A 21,082-nucleotide genomic window follows, 5' to 3' on the forward strand; every position below is an offset into this window, starting at 1 on the left:
CACTTTCTCTTTCACCATACACAAAAATAAACTCAAAATGGATTAAAGGTATAAATATGAGACCTGAAACCATAAAAATCCTTGAAGAGAGCAGAGGTTCTCTCTGACATTGGTTGTAACAAGTTTTCTAGATAAGCCTTTTTCCCCCCAAATGTTCTAAGATTCATTGTTTTTGCACCACATCCAGTGCTCCATACAATACGTTTCCTCCTTAATACCCGCCACGAGGCTCACCTATCCCTCCGTTCCCCTTCCCTCTAAAACCTTGTTTGTTTCTCAAAGTCCACAATCTCTCATGGTTCATCTCCCCCTCCTATTTCCCCCAATCCACTTTTCTTCTCCTTTCCATAATGTCCTCCATGTTATTCCTTATGCTCCACAAGTAAGTGAAACCATAGGATAATTGACTCTCTCTTATTTCATTCAGAATAATATTCTCCAGTCCCATTCATGTTGATATAAAAGTTGGGTATTCACCCTTTCTGATGGAGGCATAATATTCCATAGTATATATGGACCACATCTTCTTTATCCATTCGTCTGTTGAAGGGCATCTTGGCTCTTCCCACAGCTTGTAATTGTGGCCATTGCTGCTATGAACATTGGGGTACATATGTCCCTTCTTTTCACTACATCTTTATCTTTGGGGTAAATACCCAGTAGTGCAATTTCAGGGTCATAGGGAAGCTCTATTTTTAATTTTTTGAGGAATCTCCGCACTGTTTTCCAAAGTGGCTGCACCAACTTGCATTCCCACCAACATTGTATGAGGGTTCCCCTTTCTCCACATCCTCTCCAACATTTGTTGTTTCCTGTCTTGTTAATCTTTGCCACTCTAATTGGTGTAAGGTGGTATCTCAATGTGGCTTTGATTTGAATTTCCTTGATGGCTAATGATGATGTATGTCTTCACTGGAGAAGTATCTCCAATGTCTTCTGTCCATCTTTTGACATGATTATCTGTTTTTTGGGTATTGAGTTTGAAGAGTTCTTTATAGATCTTGGATATCAGCCCTTTGTCTGTAGTGTCATTTGCGAATATCTTCTCCCATTCTGTGCTTTGCTTCTTTGTTTTGTTGACTGTTTTCTTTGCTGTGCAGAAGCTTTTGATCTTGAAGAAGTCCCAAAGGTTCATTTTCACTTTTGTTTCCTTTGCCTTTGGAGACATGTCTTGAATAGATAGGTCTTCTGAGGCAAGGGAAATAAAAGTAAAAATAAACTACTGGGACTATACCAAAATAAAAAGTTTCTGCACAGTGAAGGAAACAATGAAAACTAAAAGGCAACCTATGGAATGCAAGAAGATATTTGCAAATGATACATCTGATAAAGGGTTAGTGTTCAAAATATATAAAGAACTGAATCAACTCAATACCCAAAAAAACAAGTAGTCCAGTTAAAAAATGGGCAGAAGACATGAGCAGATATTTTTCCAAAGAAGATAGACAAATGTTCAACAGACGAATGAAAAGATGCTCAACGTCACTCATCATCAGGGAAATACAAATCAAAGCTACACTGAGATATCATCTCACACCTGTCAGAATGGCTAACATCAAAAACACAAGAAACAACAGGTAGTAGTGAGGATGAAGAGAAAAAAGAACCCTTGTGCTCTGTGGGAATGCAAACTGGTGCAGCTACATGGAAAACTGTATGGAGTTTCCTCAAAAAGTTAAAAAACAGAACTATCTATAATCCAGGAATTGCACAACTGGGTACTTACCCAAAAGATATAAAAACACTAATTCAAAGAGATACATGCACCCCAATGTTTATTGCAGCATTATTTACAATAGCTAAATTATGAGAGTAGCCCAGTGTCCATTGATAGATGAATGGCTAAAGAAGATGTGGTAGATCTATATATAATGGAATGTTACTCAGCTACAAAAAGTATGAAATCTTGCCATTTGCAACAACATGGATAGAGCTAGAGGGTATTATACTAAGCAAAATAAGTCAGTCAGAGAAAGAAAAATACCATATGATCTCACTCATATGTGGAATTTAAGAAGCAAAACAAGTGAGCAAAGGGGAAACGAGAGAGAGAGAAACCAGGAAGTAGACTCTTAATACGGAGAACAAACTGATGGTTACCAGAGGGAAGATGGGTAGGGGGATGGGGATTAAGAGTACACTTATCATGATGAAAACAAAACAAAACAAAACAAAATAAAATGATTTAAAAACCCAATATTCTCAATAATTAGTCCTGTCCTGTTCTTATCTGTAAACTAAACAACTCAGGCTATACTTGGTGTTCTGTTCTCACCCCATCAAGTCTATAGCTTCTTACCTTGAAGAGCCTGTTGGTAGTAGACAAAGGAGACACTCCGGCCCAGTTTCTTCCACTCTAATCTGGAGGAAATGGTCTTCTTTGGGGATTTACAGGCTAAAATAACCTCTAGGAACAACAACAAAAATACTTGTTTTCTAATTGTCCCTGTGAATTTATATTTTACTTAAGTAAATTTTTAAATAACGTTTAGGTATTCCTTTATAATTTAGTTCATTCATTCATTCATTCTCTCATAAATTACTTCAATGGGCACCATGATGGCTTAGCCCAACGATGAACCAAAAGCATTAGAGCTCTTCTCCACAACAACTGCTTGACACTACGCTACTGACCATAGCTCATGAGCCTCAGTTACCAACTGTGAAATAAGACAGCATGTCGCAGAGTTGTAGTGAGTCTTCAAATACAGTAATACATGCAGAGTGCACATGCCTGGACATGGTAAGTAATTGAAAAGTGGAAGTTATGATAATTATTTATCACTTATATTACATTATCATTTATATTCCCAGCCTCAGTTGTCAGGGAGTTTATAGCCTGAGAGAAGAGACAAATAAGATAATGTAATTTTATTCCATTGTGATAAGTGCCGTGAGTGCCATGGAGGTAAACAGAGAAAGGCCCTTGGTGCAGCCTGTGGGATCCACAAACATGCCATCAACATGCTGTGTCCTCACTCAGACCCATTCTTTGAGAATCCTTTGTGTGGATATATTGATACAAACCTGATATGATCTTCTATTAAATCATGAATTTCTATTTCTTATCTCTATCCAGATAAATTCTGAGAAGATTTAATCTTGGCATCACATTTAACTGCCTCACTGTAACCCACTTAAATCACTTTATTGCAGGAAATTTACTATACTTACATCATTAAGAATTCCTGGAACCTCTGAAGGAACCCCTCTTTTAACTGTCCAAACAAGATGACTAGCCATGGTAGGGGCGGGGGTGTGGGAGCCCAGCACTTACCTACCAGCTGCTTTGAGTTGACAAAAGGAAACCTCTGGTTGTAAATATTTTTAAAGTACATTTCAATCACGCTCCCTAGAGTGTCACCTTCATAGTTCTGAGACTTTTCTTCCTCACAATGCATACAGTTTTTTTTTTTTAAATGCATACAGTTTGACCCCAAAAGCACACATCTTTGACTAGAGGAGAAATTATGTTCAAATCCTTTCCATACCTCTGGTTTTGATGTAGCAGATTTAATGCCATTAAAAAAAAATTCAGGATATTACATGATATGGTAGATTAGAGAGCAATACTTCTATTACCCCAGGTTTTATTAATATACACATAGATATGGACAGAAAGCTTATAGAAATGTGTACAAAAATATGAACCCAGTGATGATTTCTATGTGATAGAATTATGACGTTCCTTTTTGTTATATGTAGTTTCTTTTTTTTTTTAAGATTTTATTTATTTATTTGACAGAGAGAGAGAGAGATCACAAGTAGGCAGAGAGGCAGGCAGAGAGAGGGGGAATCAGGCTCACCGCTAAGCAGAGAGCCAGATGTGGGGCTCGATCCCAGGACCCTGAGAACACGACCTGAGCCGAAGGCAGAGGCTTAACCCACTGAGCCACCCAGGCACCCCTTATATGTAGTTTCTAATTTTCCTTTTAGTCCCACACATATTGCTGGAAATAGAGAAATAGAACAAGGTAATGGAAAACAGAAAATAGGACAGAGAAAAGAAAGGCAAGGGACAATCTGAGGGGTTGGAAGTGGGGGTGGGAGGTGGTGGGTATTATAGAGGGCACGGCTTGCATGGAGCACTGGGTGTGGTGAAAAAATAATGAATACTGTTTTTCTGAAAATAAATAAATTGAAAAGAAAAGAAAAGAAAAGAAAGGCAAGGGAAAGAAAAAACCCACAAAATTGTTTTCAAGGGTGCCTAAAGTTTTTAGAGCAGGTTTTATATGACAAAGAGACATCATTTTACAGACATGTTTACAATTATGCTACAAAGACAAATGTGTGCTGAGGGACTTGTCTGAGGAAACACGGTTCTGTTCTGTTGATTAAGGAGAATGGGAGGTGACTTTCCGGAGTCTTGAGTTTGAGATAGGTTTCCTTCCCTTGTTTTGTTGAGTTTCCAACAATTAAACACACACCCACACTCATTTTTAGCCTAGACGCTCTAGTCTTAGGAATAAATTTGTATTCAGTCACATTGTTTCTTATATTTAACTACATACACAGACACACACACACACACGCATGGCCTTTTTCACCAGGAAGATATGACTTTTGTCCTCATTGCTCTCTGGAAAACCTCTGCACAAATTATATTCAAAAACGAAACCGATGATTTTCCTAAATGCAATGACCCCGCTCCCCCTCACTCACAATGACCATGGAAGATGTGAAGTGATGGTATAGGTCATCCTCAGACGCTAAGTACTTACTGTTGTGTCCAGCATTGTTCCGGAGCTATATCAGTGAGCAAGGCAAAGATCCCCATTCCTTCAGCTCTCACACTTTGCAGGGGGAGTCAGGCACACAAGAAGTATCATAGGGGCGCCTGGGTGGCTCAGTGGGTTAAGCCTCTGCCTTCGGCTCAGGTCATGATCTCAGGGTTCTGGGATCGAGTCCCACATCGGGCTCTCTGCTCAGCGGGGAGCCTGCTTCCCCCCCTCTCTCTGCCTGCCTCTCTGCCTACTGGTGATCTCTCTCTGTGTGTCAATAAATAAATAAAATCTTTTAAAAAAACTGTTTAAAAGAAATATCATAAGGTGAATTAAATGCTACATCGGGAGGTAATGAGTGCTCTACTCTACTCTGTTTAGTAGAACAGGAGTGTTAGTGTGTAATTACAAAACACCGGAGTGGTCAGACTTCAACTCATTTAGAGAGTGACCCATCTAACTAAAGACTGAAAAAAAGAAATTAGGATTCCTTAGAATGTGAGAACACATTTCCTAGAATTCGAAGTTGGAATTCACTCCAAGCAAGACCACAGTCAGTGCCTCGATCTGAAGGTACCAACTCCGTGATCCCCGTAAGTGGGGGTCAGTAAGTCAGCTGGAATCATGGGGTCAACATCCAAGGACAAAGAACCAGATGAACTGAGAAGCTAACTACCATGGACTCTCCTCTCTATTTTCAGTTAAAATGCACGACCAGCATAATCTTATATGCAGCCCTTAGGATTATTATACCATAAGGTAGTAGTTTAAGGTACAGCCTTTTGGAGTCAGACCTCCACCATACACTATGTGTGTGCTGTTGGGAAAATTACTGTTTTTGAACATTATAATCACATTTGTTTGTTTGTTTTTAAAGATTTTATTTATTTTGATAGAGATGGGGGAAAGAGAGAGAGAGCATGAACAGGGTGAGGGGAAGGGGAGAAGCAGGGTCTCCACTGAGCAAGGAGCCCATTGAGGGGGGTTCAATCCCAGGATGCCGGGATCATGACTTGAGCCGAGGTCAAATGCTTGACCAACTGAGCCACCCAGGCATTCCTATCCTTACATTTGTAAAAAGAAAGAAAATAACAGTACTCATCTCATGAAGCTGTTGTGAGATTAAGTGAGGGAATACATTATTGATACACTTGGGTGTCTGTGGTACTTCGTACATAGCGTGTTCCATCAATGGTTATTATTGCTTTCACCCCTGAGAAACTTCTTTTAGTTGTAGTTGTAAGTATGCCTTGACATGATAGAAATCCTCACTTTCTACAACCCAAATTTACCTAAGAATCACTCAAATTTGAGCTAAAACCTGTACCTTTGAGACAGCAGGATAGGATACAGACGTAACTCCTATTTTTGCAAAACAAGGCATACTAAAGCATAAAAATGCTTCAAGTTCTTTTGTTAAGATAATCATTTCATTCTCAAAAATATGTTTCCTTTGGGTCGAGGAAAAGATGATTCTTTTGTTTAGAAAAAGCATATAAGCAGTAATATTTTCATGTAACAAAACAGTCATTTTAGGAATCACATCGCTAGAAATCATTGTGAATTTTAATTTTTCTAGGATTCTGTACTGCTAATTATCTTCTGATTTTATTCTCTGTGCTCAAGTTAAAAATCATCAAAATCTTACGTAATGCAAAAATAGAATTGCTACAACCAACACAGCTCTGAAAAATTACCAAGAAATTACTTCTGTGAAGAAAAGTGTGCTATTAAACTGATTCATAGCTCACAGTGTTGGACTTTCTGCATAGAGGCTGCTCATATAATTTATAAGCCTAGAAAAGCTGCTCTCAGTTCGGTCTCATTCTGTTCTTGGCACCACTATGGGAAGTGATACAAAACAGCAGTACTGCAAAGAAGGAATTAATTTATGATTTGTTGACATCAGAGAAACAAGAGACAAAAAAAAAGAAAAAGAAAAAGAAATGAATGAGGTGGAACATACCTACACATATACACAAATCACAAGATATTTTAGACTTTAACTAAAACCAAGCCACTGCATGAAATACGCTACTACTAAAAATGTGGAAGAAGATAGAAATTTATTTTTGCTTTAAGGAGAGCCAAGTTGGAACAACTGGGGCACATATAAAATAGAATCAGAATATACATCTTTTTCTTTAAAAATGTTTTTATTCTATTTGAGAGAAAGAGACAGAGACAGAAAGCTTGTGAGTGGGGGAAGGGGCAGAAAGAAAGAAGGAGACGCCAGCTGAGGGCAGGACCCCTCCCACCAACGCCCCCACAATGTGGGGCTCTATCTCAGGAACCTGAAATCCTGACCTGAGCTGAAACCAAGAGTCAGATGCTCAACCGACTGAGCCACCCAGGTGCCCCTATAATTCTTAATTAAAAAGAGCAGAGGGGAAACAAACAAACAAAAAAATAAAAAATCGGGCGCCTGGATGGCTCAGTGGGTTGGTTAAGCCTCTGCCTTTGGCTCAGGTCATGATCTCAGAGTTCTCAGATCGAGTCCCGCATTGGGTGGGTGGGGGGGTCTCTGCTCAGTGGGGAGCCTGCTTCCCCCTCTCTCTGTACCCGCCTCTCTGCCTACTTGTGATGTCTCTCTGTGTGTCAAATAAATAAATAAAATCTTTAAAAAAATAAATAAAAATAAAAAATACTTTTTCAGGAGTAAGACAAACATTTGGCTGCAATAAATTAAAGAAGGATTTTTTTATATTAAAAAGAAAACACTCATTAGAAAATAATGTAAATGGCACATGATTTTAATTTGGAGTGATGGAAAATTTTGGAACTAGACAGAGGTGGGAGTTACACAGCATTGTAAATGTACTAAACGCCACTGAACCATTCACTTGAATGCACTGGTTTTCTGTTATGTGAATTTCACCTCACTACTTTTTTTTTTTTAAAGTAATATAAGACTGTAGAGTATAACTTTGGCATCCTAACTGAGATAACATGTCATAGGACCTGGGTGGTGGTGGAGGGGTCGGGATGTATATTCATGGTACCAGTTGGGCCCAAAAGTGAGAACCTTCAGGAAAGTACAGAGTAGGACAATTCACTTCTTTTGTCCTTACAGAGTCCTGGCCCATCTTTCCCTCTCACTGCGTGGTCCTTCTTTTGGCCTTTCTGGTCTCCTTTTCAACACCATGTCCAGCCCTGTCTATCCTCTCTACAAATGCTTTACAGCCCTACATCACTCCCAATCATTAATTTGTTCTTCCCATGTCTTTCCACTTAAAACTAATTCATGATAAAGAGTGAGTGTTTTTGACTTTATCATGTAATAGATTAGGAGTTCATTAATTGAAATAGTTGTTCCAGTAATTTGTTATCAAGTGATGTGTTACTTGTGAATGGCAGGCTGATTCTTATTGGAGCATATTTTTACTGACGAAACACATGTAATACTGTGGGTTGGGCACTATTATAAGTACTATTATTAGTACTAGCTAAATACTAATTTACTTAGTTCCTTCCTACTCACAGTTCTCTTCTTTAATCTTTGTCTCTTTCCTTCAAACCTCTCTCTTCCAACTCCAGGAACCTACGATGTGCCTGAAGACAAGAGCTCAGACACATTTAAAACTTGTTTCTTAAATGTTTACAATCTCCACTCAAACGAGGATCACACTTAGGATATGATAAATCTTCCGGTTGCCTAGTATTACTGTGTTCTGGGTAAAAGAGATTTCATAACAGTAGTAGGTGGTCAATATTTGAAGCAAACTTATAAAAGCCCTTATAAAGTTTTCCTTGGGTATTAGAGGCTTTAATTTTTTTAATTGTGGTTAAATACACGTATCTTAACATTTATCATCTTAACACTTTTTAATTTTTTACCATCTTCATGATTTTTAATAATTGAGTAGTGTTACATATATTCACATTGTTAGGCAACCAATCTCTAAAACTTTTTCATCTTGCAGAAGTGAAATGTTACACCCATTAAACACCAACTCCCTACTGTAAATATATTTAAGAAGTTAAATACATAACAAGATGGCACCCCAAAATAATCTATATTAATGTCATCTTAAAAACATGAAGTAGAGGGATGCCTGGGTGGCTCAGTCAGTTAAGTGTCTGCCTTTGGCTCAGGGCATGATCCCAGGGTCCTGGGATCAAGACCCGCAGCAGGCTCCTTTCGCAGTGGGGAGCCTGCTTCTCCGTCTCCCACTCCCCTGCTTGTGTTCTGTCTCTCTCTCTATCTCTGTTAAATAAATAAATAAAATATTAAAAAAAAAAAAGAACAGACTCTTTACCCACCCCACCCCCCAAAAAAAACAAAAACAAAAAACATGAAGTAGAGTGGGGTTTGCAGCATTAATTTCCATTCACCATATCCAGCTGGCTGGAAACTTTGCAGGACCCTCCATTTACCAGTTTCACAAATTAGATCTGCTTTGCTACAGATAATATACGCAATTAGAGGCCTTCTTTGTACATTGGGTCTTTCATCGAATGCCCAAAATTTCCAGAGGCAGGGGAGAAAGTTCTCAAGTGGAAACAGCACAGAGCAGCATTTCGGAAGGAAGAATTAGTGTGAGGGAAGGCAGATAGTCCAACAAATAGATAATATCACACACGTCATACTTGTGAGTCATTTGAACAACACAGTCCGTGAGAAGCACGAGTTACTCTACCTTGATATTCTATTGCTGTGACCACTTGATGGTCTTTTGGGGCAGAGAATCCATAGGCCTTATGATCTGAAAAATCAAAACAGATAGGATAATTAAAATAGCACCAAAGACCACTTGCAAATGTTTGAATGGAATGCAACATTAAGGAAAACTGGCCTAAAGTTTGCTGACTGTTTCACACATGCATAACCCATAAGTTTTAAAGTATCAAAATAAGAAAAACCAAGTCAAACCATCTATGTCTCTTCCATTTTCTGTATTGTGGTTTTCTGCCCTTCTTTCCCAAAGCAAAACCCATGGATCTGTCAGGGCCCCAGGACAGACAACACAATCTGACAAGCCTGACTGTGAAAGGCTTTTTTTTTCCTTTTTTTTTAAAAGATATATTTATTTATTTTAGAGAAAGTATGAGCAGAGGGAGGGGCAGAGAGAGGGGCAGAGGGAGGGGCAGAGAAGCAGACTCCTCACTGAGTGCAGAGCCTGAGTCTGGGCTAGATACCAGGACCCCGAGATCATGACCTGAGCTGAAACCAAGAGTCCAACAATGTGCAATGGACTGAGCCCCTCAGGAGCTCCAGGCGGCTTTGTCCTTAATTTAGCCCAATATGCTCTAGCGCTTAAGGTATTGCCCCTTTAAGATAAAGACTAATTATTTAAGGGTTTAAGTTGCTTTATAAACTTATCCCTGATTACACCTACATCATATAGAAATGGGTCATTTAACGTATTTTTGACTAGCAAAGGTACATATAACATATATTGTATATAAACCTTGGATATACACATATGATGAAAAATGCAAGCAGAACATCTTCATTTTTTTCCCGAACATTTCAATGATTTTTCCAGGAATAGTCTATAGGATTGAAATGACTGACCAATTACGGTGGCTAATGTAATCTGAAAATAATATGACAATGACGATGAGATCGTCATTACTTTCATAAACTTAAACAGATAATTTCATTTTTAAAAGATTTATTATTTATTTCGGGGGTGGGTGCAGAGGGAGACAGAGAATCTTAAGCAAGATCCACGATGCACATGGCGCTGAATCTAACGACCCTGAGATCATGACCCTGAGAGCATGACCTGAGCTGAAACCAAAACTCAGACCCTCAAGTGACCAAGCCAACCAGGCACCCCAACAACAGTTAACATTTATTAAGCGCTTCGGTGTTAGGCAACACTCCCAGTGCTTTGCAAACATTAACTCACTGAACTCTCACAACAATTCTCTGTGGTCCAGTACCATTATTTATCCATCCGTTTTGCAGGTGGGGAAACAGACCCAGAGAGAGTAAGAAATTTTGGTCAAGGTTATACAAGTAGTAAGTAGTGGGGCTGGGATTTGAACTCATCCAGTAGCCCGAGTAGTTTATTACTGTAGGACCACACTGGCCCCACATGGTGTTTCCCCCAAGCTGACCTATGAGGAAGCACTGCAGATTAGCAAGGATGCCGGGTGGAAAGGTCCACTGATCTAATGAAGTTGGGATTTGGTGAGAAACTGGTGGTTATAAGGAAGGCTAAGGACTGGCTCTGAAGTACAATGGGAAGATGGAAGCTGGGTGGCGGTAACTGGAGAAGTAGCACATCATGGTCATCTCAGCAGGGAGGCTGTAGCTGAGGTTCCTCCATCTTGACACTATTAACAGTTGGAACCAGCTCATTCTTTGTTGTGGGGGGCTGTCCAGGGCACGGCAGGACGTTTCGTTGTATCCCTGGCTTCTGCCCACTGTGTGCCAGTAGAACCTCCATCTCCCCTATGGCAAATCCTAGTCATGACAACCAAAAATGTTTCCAGACCTTCCCAAATGCCCCCGGGGGGTGGGGGGTGGGGAAATTATACTTGGTGGAAAACCACTGCTTTATACTTAACAGTGAGGCTGCTTTGAAGAACAAGGAATAGAAATAAATACATTAAAGAAGGACAAAAAACCATGAGTTCAAGGACTTCAAAAAAAGTTCCTACGAGATCAGGATTTCTTGGGTGTGAAGTAATATATTACATTTCTGGGAAGGAGAGAAAAGTGTTTCACATAGCACGCCATCTTTGATTTATTCATCTGTAGGGACACTGACATGTAAATTATGACCCTGTGCTCCTAAGGAATACATGCTATTTGGGAAAAGTTTTTTTTTTTTTCTTTTTCTCTCCCTTAGAAGCCTGGACAGCAAACATAATTGTGAATGAAATGAAAACTCTTAGAAACCTACAGGCCTCAAGTGTCTAGTTCTCCCATCTAACGTTGTTCAACTACTCAGGTTCTGTATCTCTAAATTGCAAACCTCTTCACTAGACACATCAGCAAAGCTGGTGTCTATTGGGAAGAATGTAGAACTGGGCTGATTGCTTTTATTGACAACTGTAAATCTGTGCGTATAAAGAAGGGACCTACGTGGCCCAGTCTTAGAGAGATGACAGGTCACCAAAGAGTGATTTCAAAATACAACTTTTGTTTGTGTATTAAAAAAAAAAAAAATTATGAAGGGGTCCAAGCCAACTTTTTAAGTATCCCCCTTTTCCCTTTTGCCACATACCAGACTGTGTCTCATAATACTCTGAACCTCACCCTCGCCCCATATGCCTTTCTTTTCCAGTTTCCCCTCTCCTTCCCCAGTTTTATTTTGTAGAGCGTAAAGAGGTCCAGATCTTCAGAAAGCCAGAGGGAGGCAAGACACTAAGCTCGCCAAGCCAGGAAAGCCTGGACCTCCTGCGTTCATTCTGTGTTACACCTACATTTAAATGACACGATCGCGGAACATTTATTCGATGATTCCGATTCTAAATCATTATGCTGTGAAACTTTCAAAGCACACTTTGAAAAAGCCTCTTTTCTCCTTTAGCAATGTGTAAATTAGTGCCCTCAGAGAAGTTCTGATTGTGACAGGCATTTCTCGTGATTTTTGAACTCTTTTCGTTGATTTTTTTAGACAGAACAATGAAGACTCATATTCCCTAGAAACCAGTTGAGGGGAAAATCTGGGCAAAATAGAAAAAGATAATCTTTGTTCCCTCCACATCATCATATCTTTGAACTTTTCAAACCCTGCACTGCCTACTGAGAGTGTTTATTTTCTTCGGCGGCTTGGGTCGTCTTTCATTTGAGGCGAATGTTAGTCCGATCTGATATTGGAGGATTTAGGACTGGGTCCAAATATTTTCCCCTTTTCTCAGTTCCAGTTTCTTACTTTCTAAAACACCCTTAAAGAAAAATTTCTTAAATTTTCAAAAATCACTTTAAAAGTTCTATGTAAAAAACAGCTGTTAACTCAGGGATTTTTATTAATTTCTTCAGAACTTTCATATGTATATGTTTGAATAGAAAAAAAAAATGTCCCAAACACCAAAAAAGAGAGGATTCACTGAACTGACAAAACTATGAACGCAAAGCAATTACAAAGAGGATTGGTTTTAGTAAATTAACAAACAGATACTATTTCTTGGTACCTGAATATTTATTTCTGTGATTTTAAGTGTTTTCTAGCTATGCTGCTTCCTCTGGTTCTATTTACTTCAAGGTTTGCTTTTTAATCAAGTAAAACCACTTAAAATGTGTGGTCATCTATGATGAACTTATTTAAACAGAAAGTTCTGAATCTTAAAAAAATAATTATACATTATATATTATAAAATTTCTTTCTTGTTTTAGCCTTTCTGGTCTTGGAATTCAGTTGTATGTGTGTGTGTGTGTGTTTAACTTGAACCCAATGACTATGAAAACAAAATGTTGGATTTTGTACCAACATTTCACTAGCAGATGTTGGGAAGAGTCTCTGCTGGCTGCTTTCTTAACTGATTTTTATTTTTTCTTCACCTTTCCAGAGTGAGTTAAAAAAGAAAACAAACAAAAAATCGTCATGGAGGTCTGCTAGTTGAGGTCAACAATTGTTTTAAAGTTAGCTACAAAACATCTTTAATAGTTTTGGATGTGTTCCAAAATCATGGGCAGAAGTTCATAAAATGAGGTTAAGAGATGATTATTTCCATAACTGCTAACCACTCCAAGTCAAGTAATCCCTAACCAAACAAAATCTTTTGTGTTTCTTCACCCTCAATTCTAAGAATAAAATCTCTTGTGTTGTCTATCAATCATCTAAAATATTCTTGTGTGACTAAGGATCATTTAGTATGACTAAGAATAAATATTTATATTTATACCACAATTTTTAAATCTGCTATAAGAGTAGTATTTAAAGTAACACTTTTAATTGGAAACATGATGAGGGAAAATTGATGAGTTACAGAGGAGCACATTACAGAGTACTATGATAAAAGCAAGTTATAAAAACCATGGATATGAGTTATTTTGTAAGTTTTCAAAAATGAAAATTAATAGCCATGTGGTTTTGAACATCACTAATAAATAATTATTGTATTAACAAATATAGAAAAGATGCACAGGGCTAGTGGTAACATAAAATAATATTACCCAGTATTTATTTATTTATTTTTAAAGGAGACTTTTAATTTTTATTTATTTTTACATTTTTTAAAAAGGAAGCTTTTTTTATATTTGCAATTTTAAAATTTAAATTCAATTAATTAACCTACAATGTAGTATTGGTTTCTGATGTAGAGTACTTTCAGTATTTATTATGGATAAATCTTTATAGGGTCAAATGTATCCCAATGAAGTAGGAATCAGGAGTTAGGTTAATATACTCATCTATCTCACTATGATTCGACCATAGTAGGTCTAGAGAGTAAGGAGAGGGGGGAGGGTAAGGGGAAGGAGAGAGAAGGAGATAGGAGGAAGGGAGAAGAAGACAGAGAAAGAAACAGAGACCTGTCCTTCTAGCCTCTCACACTGGACATTCTGGCCCTTCTTTTTTTTTTTTTTTTTTTTTTTAAGATTTATTTCTTTATTTGAGAGAGAGAGAGCATGTGAGCAGGGGGAGAGGGAGAGAAGCAGACTCCCCGCTGAGTGCAGAGCAGGGCTGGATCCCACAAACCTGGGATCACGATCAGAGTCAAAACCAAGAGTCAGTTACCAAACGAACGAAGCCACCTAGCCAGTCCTTCGGGCCCTTTTAATGAGAGAAAGGGAAACCATACCGAAATGCAAGGAAAAATAAAATATTTGCTTGGCTTTAGAGCTACCCGTCGCTGGTGTTCTGGTGAGTTAATGATGACCTAAACAATTAAAGAGTGATTTTGACTATGAATAAATTTTCCCCTTAAGAACCTAGCATCTAAGTAAGATGTGACTCCTTTGTGTTAAAATCCTCACTGGACAGATATGACGACTGGGAGAGGTCCTTGCTCAGGGTCACAACGCTAGAATGCAGAGAAGCAAAGATACGCATTTACATCTAGTTACTCTGGTTCCTTTCCCCCCTCCCCCACATTCTCACATTGGCACAAGGCATTGTGGAGAAAGACATACCAAACACTACTCTGTCAGATGCTCTGAAGATGGCTTCACACCCATTTCCTTTTTTTTTTTTTAAGATTTTATTTATTTATTTATTTATTTGACAGAGAGATATCACAAGTAGACAGAGAGGCAGGCAGAGAGAGAGGGAAGCAGGCTCCCTGCTGAGCAGAGAGCCCGATGTGGGACTCAATCCCAGGACCCTGAGTTCATGACCTGAGCTGAAGGCAGTGGCTTAACCCACTGAGCCCCCCAGGTGTCCCTTCACACCCATTTTTAATCTTCAGCAATTAATTTGAATAACAAGTAATTTGAATAACACTTGTATATTTATTAAATACTGAACAAAAATGGTATATTTCCTCCTCTTTTTTTTTTAAGTCATTTGAGTTGAAAAAGAATCGTATTTCAGAATTGCATACACAGTTGTTTTCATATAAGTTATATGCTTTAGTAAATTTAGGAAAACTTTCAAGGCTTTCTGTTACCCAAATAGCTGAATGATTAAATTTGGGGGGTGATATTAGATAGAAATGAAATAAGGGAACTAAATTCTTACAGTAAAATAAATTCTCAAAAAAAATTTTAAAGTGTTCTTCAAGCACATCTTCGAATTTAACAGTGTCCTGTGGTATCAGAAAGCCATCAACAGCTGAATTTCTCACCAAGTACTCCCCACGAGGACATGAGACAAGCAATTTTAGGATTCTGAGACCTTTCTTTAATATTCCCTAAGTGACGATCTCAGCCACACACAATTTGTTCACGACTGGCATTAACTATAAATTTTAGATAGGTGACAAATGTCAACTCAAATCGAGTAGATTCTCAAGACAAGATGCAGGAATGTCATCTTCCAAAACAGATGCTAACAAAAATCACACACTCAGTGGAAGACAGGGATGGTGACCATTGGATGTTCTGACTGGTTCTCCCTAAGATTAAGATGCCAAGAAGCAATGGCCCCAAAACTTTATTAGTGTAAAACACGAAATCAGTACTAAAGTAGTCAGATATCAAAATAGACACATGGTGTTAAGGTAAAGAATACAAAAATGAAAAACGTAAAGATAATAAACCTGAGTGTCTCTCCTCACTAATTGACTCATGTGGTCTGGACTGTGTCTTGGCACATCCTTTTCTTTTCTTTTTATTTTTTTTTAAGAATTTTTATTTGTTTATTTGACAAAGAGAGGGAGATCACAAGCAGGCAGAGAGAATGGTAGAGAGGGGGAAGCAGGATGGATCCCTGCTGAGCAGAGAGCCTGATTCGGGGCTCAGTCCCAGGAGCCTGAGATCATGACCTGAGCCGAAGGCAGAGGCTTAACCCACTGGTGGAGCCACCCAGGTGCCCCAGCACATCCTTTTACTACAGATGGCACATCAGGCTTTGATAGCTCAATGACATTTTAATTTAAGATTATTCCCTGCTTTTAATCTGACATTGCAGAGACTAACTCCTAAATTTCAGTAAAGTTTTTCAAGATAGAAAGTCCAGAACCATCGCCAGTATTTGACAATTGTATTTCTCAGTAGAAATGAACATACCAGTATAATTGTCAAACAAATAATTTTTTAAGATTTTATTTATATGACAGACAGAGATCACAAGTAGGCAGAGAGGCAGGCAGAGAGAAAGAGGGGGGAAGTGGGATCCCCGCTGAGCAGGGAGCCTGATGTGGGGCCCGATCCCAGGACTCTGAGATCATGACCTGAGTTGAAGGCAGAAGGTTTAACCCACTGAGCCACCCAGGTGCCCCTCAAATAAATAATTTTTGAGAGCAGGTATTAAAGATCATTTCTCCAGAGTTTTGATCAGCTCTGAACAAACAGTTCAAAGTGGGTTTCTGAATCTGGGCTCTGAACCCTGGTTCTGAATCACCAAGGTAGGCGAGTCTGGGAATCCCTGCACAAAACATCCTGACAGCTGATACACACAGCTGTGTGTTTCAGGGATAGTGAAATGGTGATTTTGCAGTCATCTGATATGTATAAATCCACTTAAGTAACATATGTCAGTAGAACTCTAACATCTACCAAGCTCTTTCCACACTGAGCCTACACAGATGTTTGTTTTAAGCTCTTGGTACCTCCAGTGTCTTATTTCTCTACTTTGCTGAATGAATTTGGGGAACCACTTTGATGCATCCCATGTTTTCATTTTTGAAAGCGCAAACATGCAGTAATGGATACAAATTGAGTTTTACAGGGATCAGCACAGAATGTCAAACACATTCTCTAATATTCTTAATCCATCAAATTTATAATCTGCAAATGAAGTTTTCTTTGCATTTCTTAGAGGAAGATAGAGCACTGCTAATGTCTTAAATCTTTTTTTGAATCAGAAGATTTATAAAATGTAATGAATAAACACATAAAGGAAGGAGGACTGACCGTGAATTTAATGAAGTGTTAAGTTTTGGAGCTCTCCCTTGCATGAGCACCTCCAGAGGCCCTGGCAGTGAAGTGGGAGGGCCTAGCAGTGGGTGCATATTTTGTAAAACTTGCAAGAATAAGGAGTGCCTGGGTGGCTCATTCGGTTAAGCATCTGATGCTTGATTGCAGCTCAGGTCATGATCTCAGGGTTGTGAGATCAAGCCCCGCATCGGGCTCTGTATTTGGCATGCGTATACTTGAGATTCTCTCTTTCGGCCCCTCCCCAACCCAGCGTACCTGCACACTTTCCCTCTCTAAAAAAACAAAAAACAAAAAACTTTCAAGATCAGATTTTTTGGGATACAATTTTTCTTTTTCTTTTTTTAAATTTTTTATTTTAAAGATTTTATTTATTTATTTGACACAGACAGAGAGAGATCACAAGTAGAGAGGCAGGCAGAGAGAGAGGGGGAAGCAGGCTTCCTGCTGAGCAGAGAGCCCAATGTAGGGCTCTATCTGATCACCCTGAAATCATGACCCGAGCTGAAGGCAGAGGCCCAACCTACTGGGCCAACCAGGCATCCCAAGATACAATTTTTCTTAGTGAGGGCTCTAATTATCTTTGCACAAAATGATGGGCTTTTTCTTATTAACAAGTTTATTTAGCTTTCTGGACTTGACCACTTATAGTAAAGAAAGTGACCTCCAGAGTTCACTGCCTAATAGTTCAACCTTCAAAATACTAAGGGTTTTATATGACCAACAACTTAGCACTTCCCTCCCTCTTAAACTTCACTCTTAAAATATGGTGGTTGTATGAATTTAATTTTTTAACTCTCCTGCTGGAAGATGGTTCATAAAAGCTTTTGCCCTTCCAGTTCATACATATGTTACTAATTAAATTCTATTACCATAAATGGTTCCAGAAGATATTTGAAACCTAAGGGAAACTCTCCCAGCTTATTGTTGCTTCACATTTCCTTTGATTAGTCTTCAGGAAGCCAAAGGAACAAGAACGATTTATTTTGAAATGCCGACCATAGAAACAATGGTTTGGCAGTGCTTAGCTGTCATATTTTACAACTGTCAGGTAAGACTCCTCAGAATTAATTACCCTGATTTCTCAGGTGGTTTACAAGCAGGAACTATAATTTCCCCTTCTCTTTCCATAAAGACAGTTCCTTGACTCACTCTTCTCATTTCAAAACTGGTTCTGCACATCCAACACCAAAACCAACTCATCAGGGTCAATCACCTAGACCAGTAAAAGAAATGGTTTAATGAAAATCTGTGTTATGGGTTGAATGTTTGTGTTCCTCCCCCCAAATCTGCGTGTTGAAATCCTAATGGCCAGTATGTTGAGATTAGGAGGTGGGGACATTTGGGAGATGATTAAGTAGGTCATGGATGGAGTCTTCAAGAATGGGAGTATCGCCCTTATGAAAGAGACTCCAGAGATCCCCATCTCAGCCATCCGAGGACACAACAAGAGAGCGGCAGATTGTAAGCAGGAAGCAGGCTCTCACCAGACACGGAATCTGCCAGCACCTTGTCTTGGAATTTCTAGCCTCTAGCCTCCAGAACTGCGAGAAATAGATACTTGTTTCTGAGCCACCCGGCCTATGGTACTTTCGCTCTCGCAAACTAAGACGATCTGCCTACTTTCCAATCTGAGCTGCATCCTGAGCAGGTCAGGAAATGAGCACGTGCCAGGAGAGATCCAATTTTCGAAACTTTTCAGACGAAGCATTTACAAAATGGACCAAGATAATTGTGTCCAAATATGGTGTCTAAAAGTGTAACTGGCACAAAAAAACCAAGTGGAATTGTTGTTGGATGTCCCAGGTAGCACGAGGAGGACTACATTGGTCACAAAATCCACCAGATACTTTGAAATGCTGTAGAGGTAACCCTAGCACGTCCTACTTCGCTGAGGTGGTCTCAGACCTGGCTTCTCACCCAATGGGAGAAAGCACTCAACAGCATTGCACCACCGCCAGCAGCGCCATTTTGAACAGCTTGGCTTTTTGATTAAATATCTGAAATCAAACAAAAAGCAACATGAAAGTCCAGATGGGTGAAGAAAGGGTTATCTCTTATAAAGGTGGCCCAAGACTTCATCACAGCTGGGGACAGAATTGGTCCTTGTCTTCAGGAAGTCACAGCTGATAGAGATTAAAGGAGACCCCCTAGCTTTGAATACCCTGTGCCGGGTGCCGTGAATGACGGGTCACATCGCCTGGGGCAAGCTACAGCCTTAACCTTCCAAACCTCAGTTTCCACTGAAGTAAAATGCACCTACCAGAGCCTTCCCTAATGGGTTACAAGATTAAATAAAGCATGTAATTGCTTGGCCTACTTCCTGGCCTGCAGCAGACTCTCTACAAATACTCGCCTCTCAGCTCTCAGCTCTCCCCTCCCACGACAGTGCGTTTTATCCAATGGGACGATGCAAGCGTAGTGTTTTACAAACGATTCCGCACTAATCATGTATTCGGATGGATAGCAAACACAGAAGTCGTTGCCAGGGTTCTGTATTTTTCTCCTTTCTTTAAATGATTAACATGATGTCTTCATTACAGTGGCTGCTCAGAGTGGCAAGTCCTGGGTTTAAATTCGACCTCCGCTGTATCTTTGCTGTGACACATTTGGGTCAGCTACAGCCTCTTTGGGCTCTGCCTCGTCCTCGGTAAAATACGATAAACGATGGCGACGCCTTCCCTAACTACTTTTATTGACACAGTTCACCGCGCCCTTGACCCTGAGAGCACCTTCTACACGTAGCATCCAGGACAGCACACTTCCTAGCTTTCATTCCCACAGGTCTGACCTTGGTCACCTCCTCTTCTCTGTCTAGGCTTCCTCCATTAATGTGGTCATCCAGATTCACGGCATTGAACACCCCCAGATACTAACAATTCCCAAATATATATCTCTGGTCGAGGTGTCTCTGTTGAACTCTGGACTCAGATTCAAATGCCTATTTAACTCTGTCGCTCAAAGGTTTAACAGACATTTCAAACACTATGTCTAAACCTCATCTTTCTTTCTGTATCTGCCCCACTTACCCCAACTCAGATGATGGCAACTCTGTTCCTTCAGTGGTTCCGGCCAAAAAGTTTGCACTTATCCTTAATGATTCCAGTTACCATCGCCTGGATCCAATTCATCAGCAAATCCTATTAGCTCTACCTTCAAAATGCATCCAGAACTATCTCTTACTATGTCCATTGCCACCACTTGGAGCGCCATCATATCTGCCTGGATCCTTGCAACAGACTCCCGACTGGCCTTCTCCTCTACCCCGTCCCTCTAAAATCTAATTTCAATGCATTCTAGAGAGATTCATTAAAATACTAAATTGGATCATGGCACTTTTGCTCAAAACCTTTGATCAGTTATCCATTTTCCCAATGCAGACACCCTTACATTGGCGTGGAAGTCCTATGCAATCTGACCTTGCTTCCTTTCCACCCCCTTTCCTCAATTCCTCCCTCTCTCTGCTCCAGGGACACTGGCCTCCTTGCTCATCCTTAAAATAGGCCAAGCTTGACTGTTCCTTCTGCCTGAAAGACTCTTCCTTCAGATGTCTATGAACTCTCTTACTTCTTCAAGTTTTTGCTCAGAGGACAGACACCTCCTTAACGAAGTCTACTCTGGCCATCCTCTTCCACATTGCAACCCTACCTCCATCTGAACTTTTTCCTTCCAAACTCCCTGATTTCCTTAATCCTGATTTTTCTTTTTTCCATAGAACCCATCACCTTCTAACACACTTTATGATGTACTTATGCACGGAAGGCAGGGAGCTTTATTTTCTTATCTATACCCCCAGGGCCAAGAATTACTTGATTTGTAGTAGATAATAGCAACTATTTGCCAAATGAATGGAAACAAAGTTAATTATGGAGAAAATGGAAACAGAATATAAAGAGCTATGCTTAATTTTTTGAATTAAGGGACG

The 21,082-nt window shown here is 39.5% G+C and overlaps 1 protein-coding gene across 1 annotated transcript in view; it reads right to left on the minus strand.

Moving 5' to 3' along the window:
• Nucleotides 1-21,082, minus strand: part of JAM2 (junctional adhesion molecule 2) — a 63,641-nt gene that overhangs the window by 17,119 nt on the left and 25,440 nt on the right. The window contains exons 2-3 of the mRNA XM_044251089.1: nt 9,362-9,427; nt 2,300-2,407 (exon numbers count right to left, since the gene is read on the minus strand). Coding sequence (XP_044107024.1) covers nt 2,300-2,407; nt 9,362-9,427 — 174 coding nt within the window. The remainder of the gene's footprint in view (nt 1-2,299; nt 2,408-9,361; nt 9,428-21,082) is intronic.

This window comes from Neovison vison, chromosome 6, assembly GCF_020171115.1.
Source record: "Neovison vison isolate M4711 chromosome 6, ASM_NN_V1, whole genome shotgun sequence".
In the NCBI taxonomy this organism is placed as follows: Eukaryota; Metazoa; Chordata; class Mammalia; order Carnivora; family Mustelidae; genus Neogale; species Neogale vison.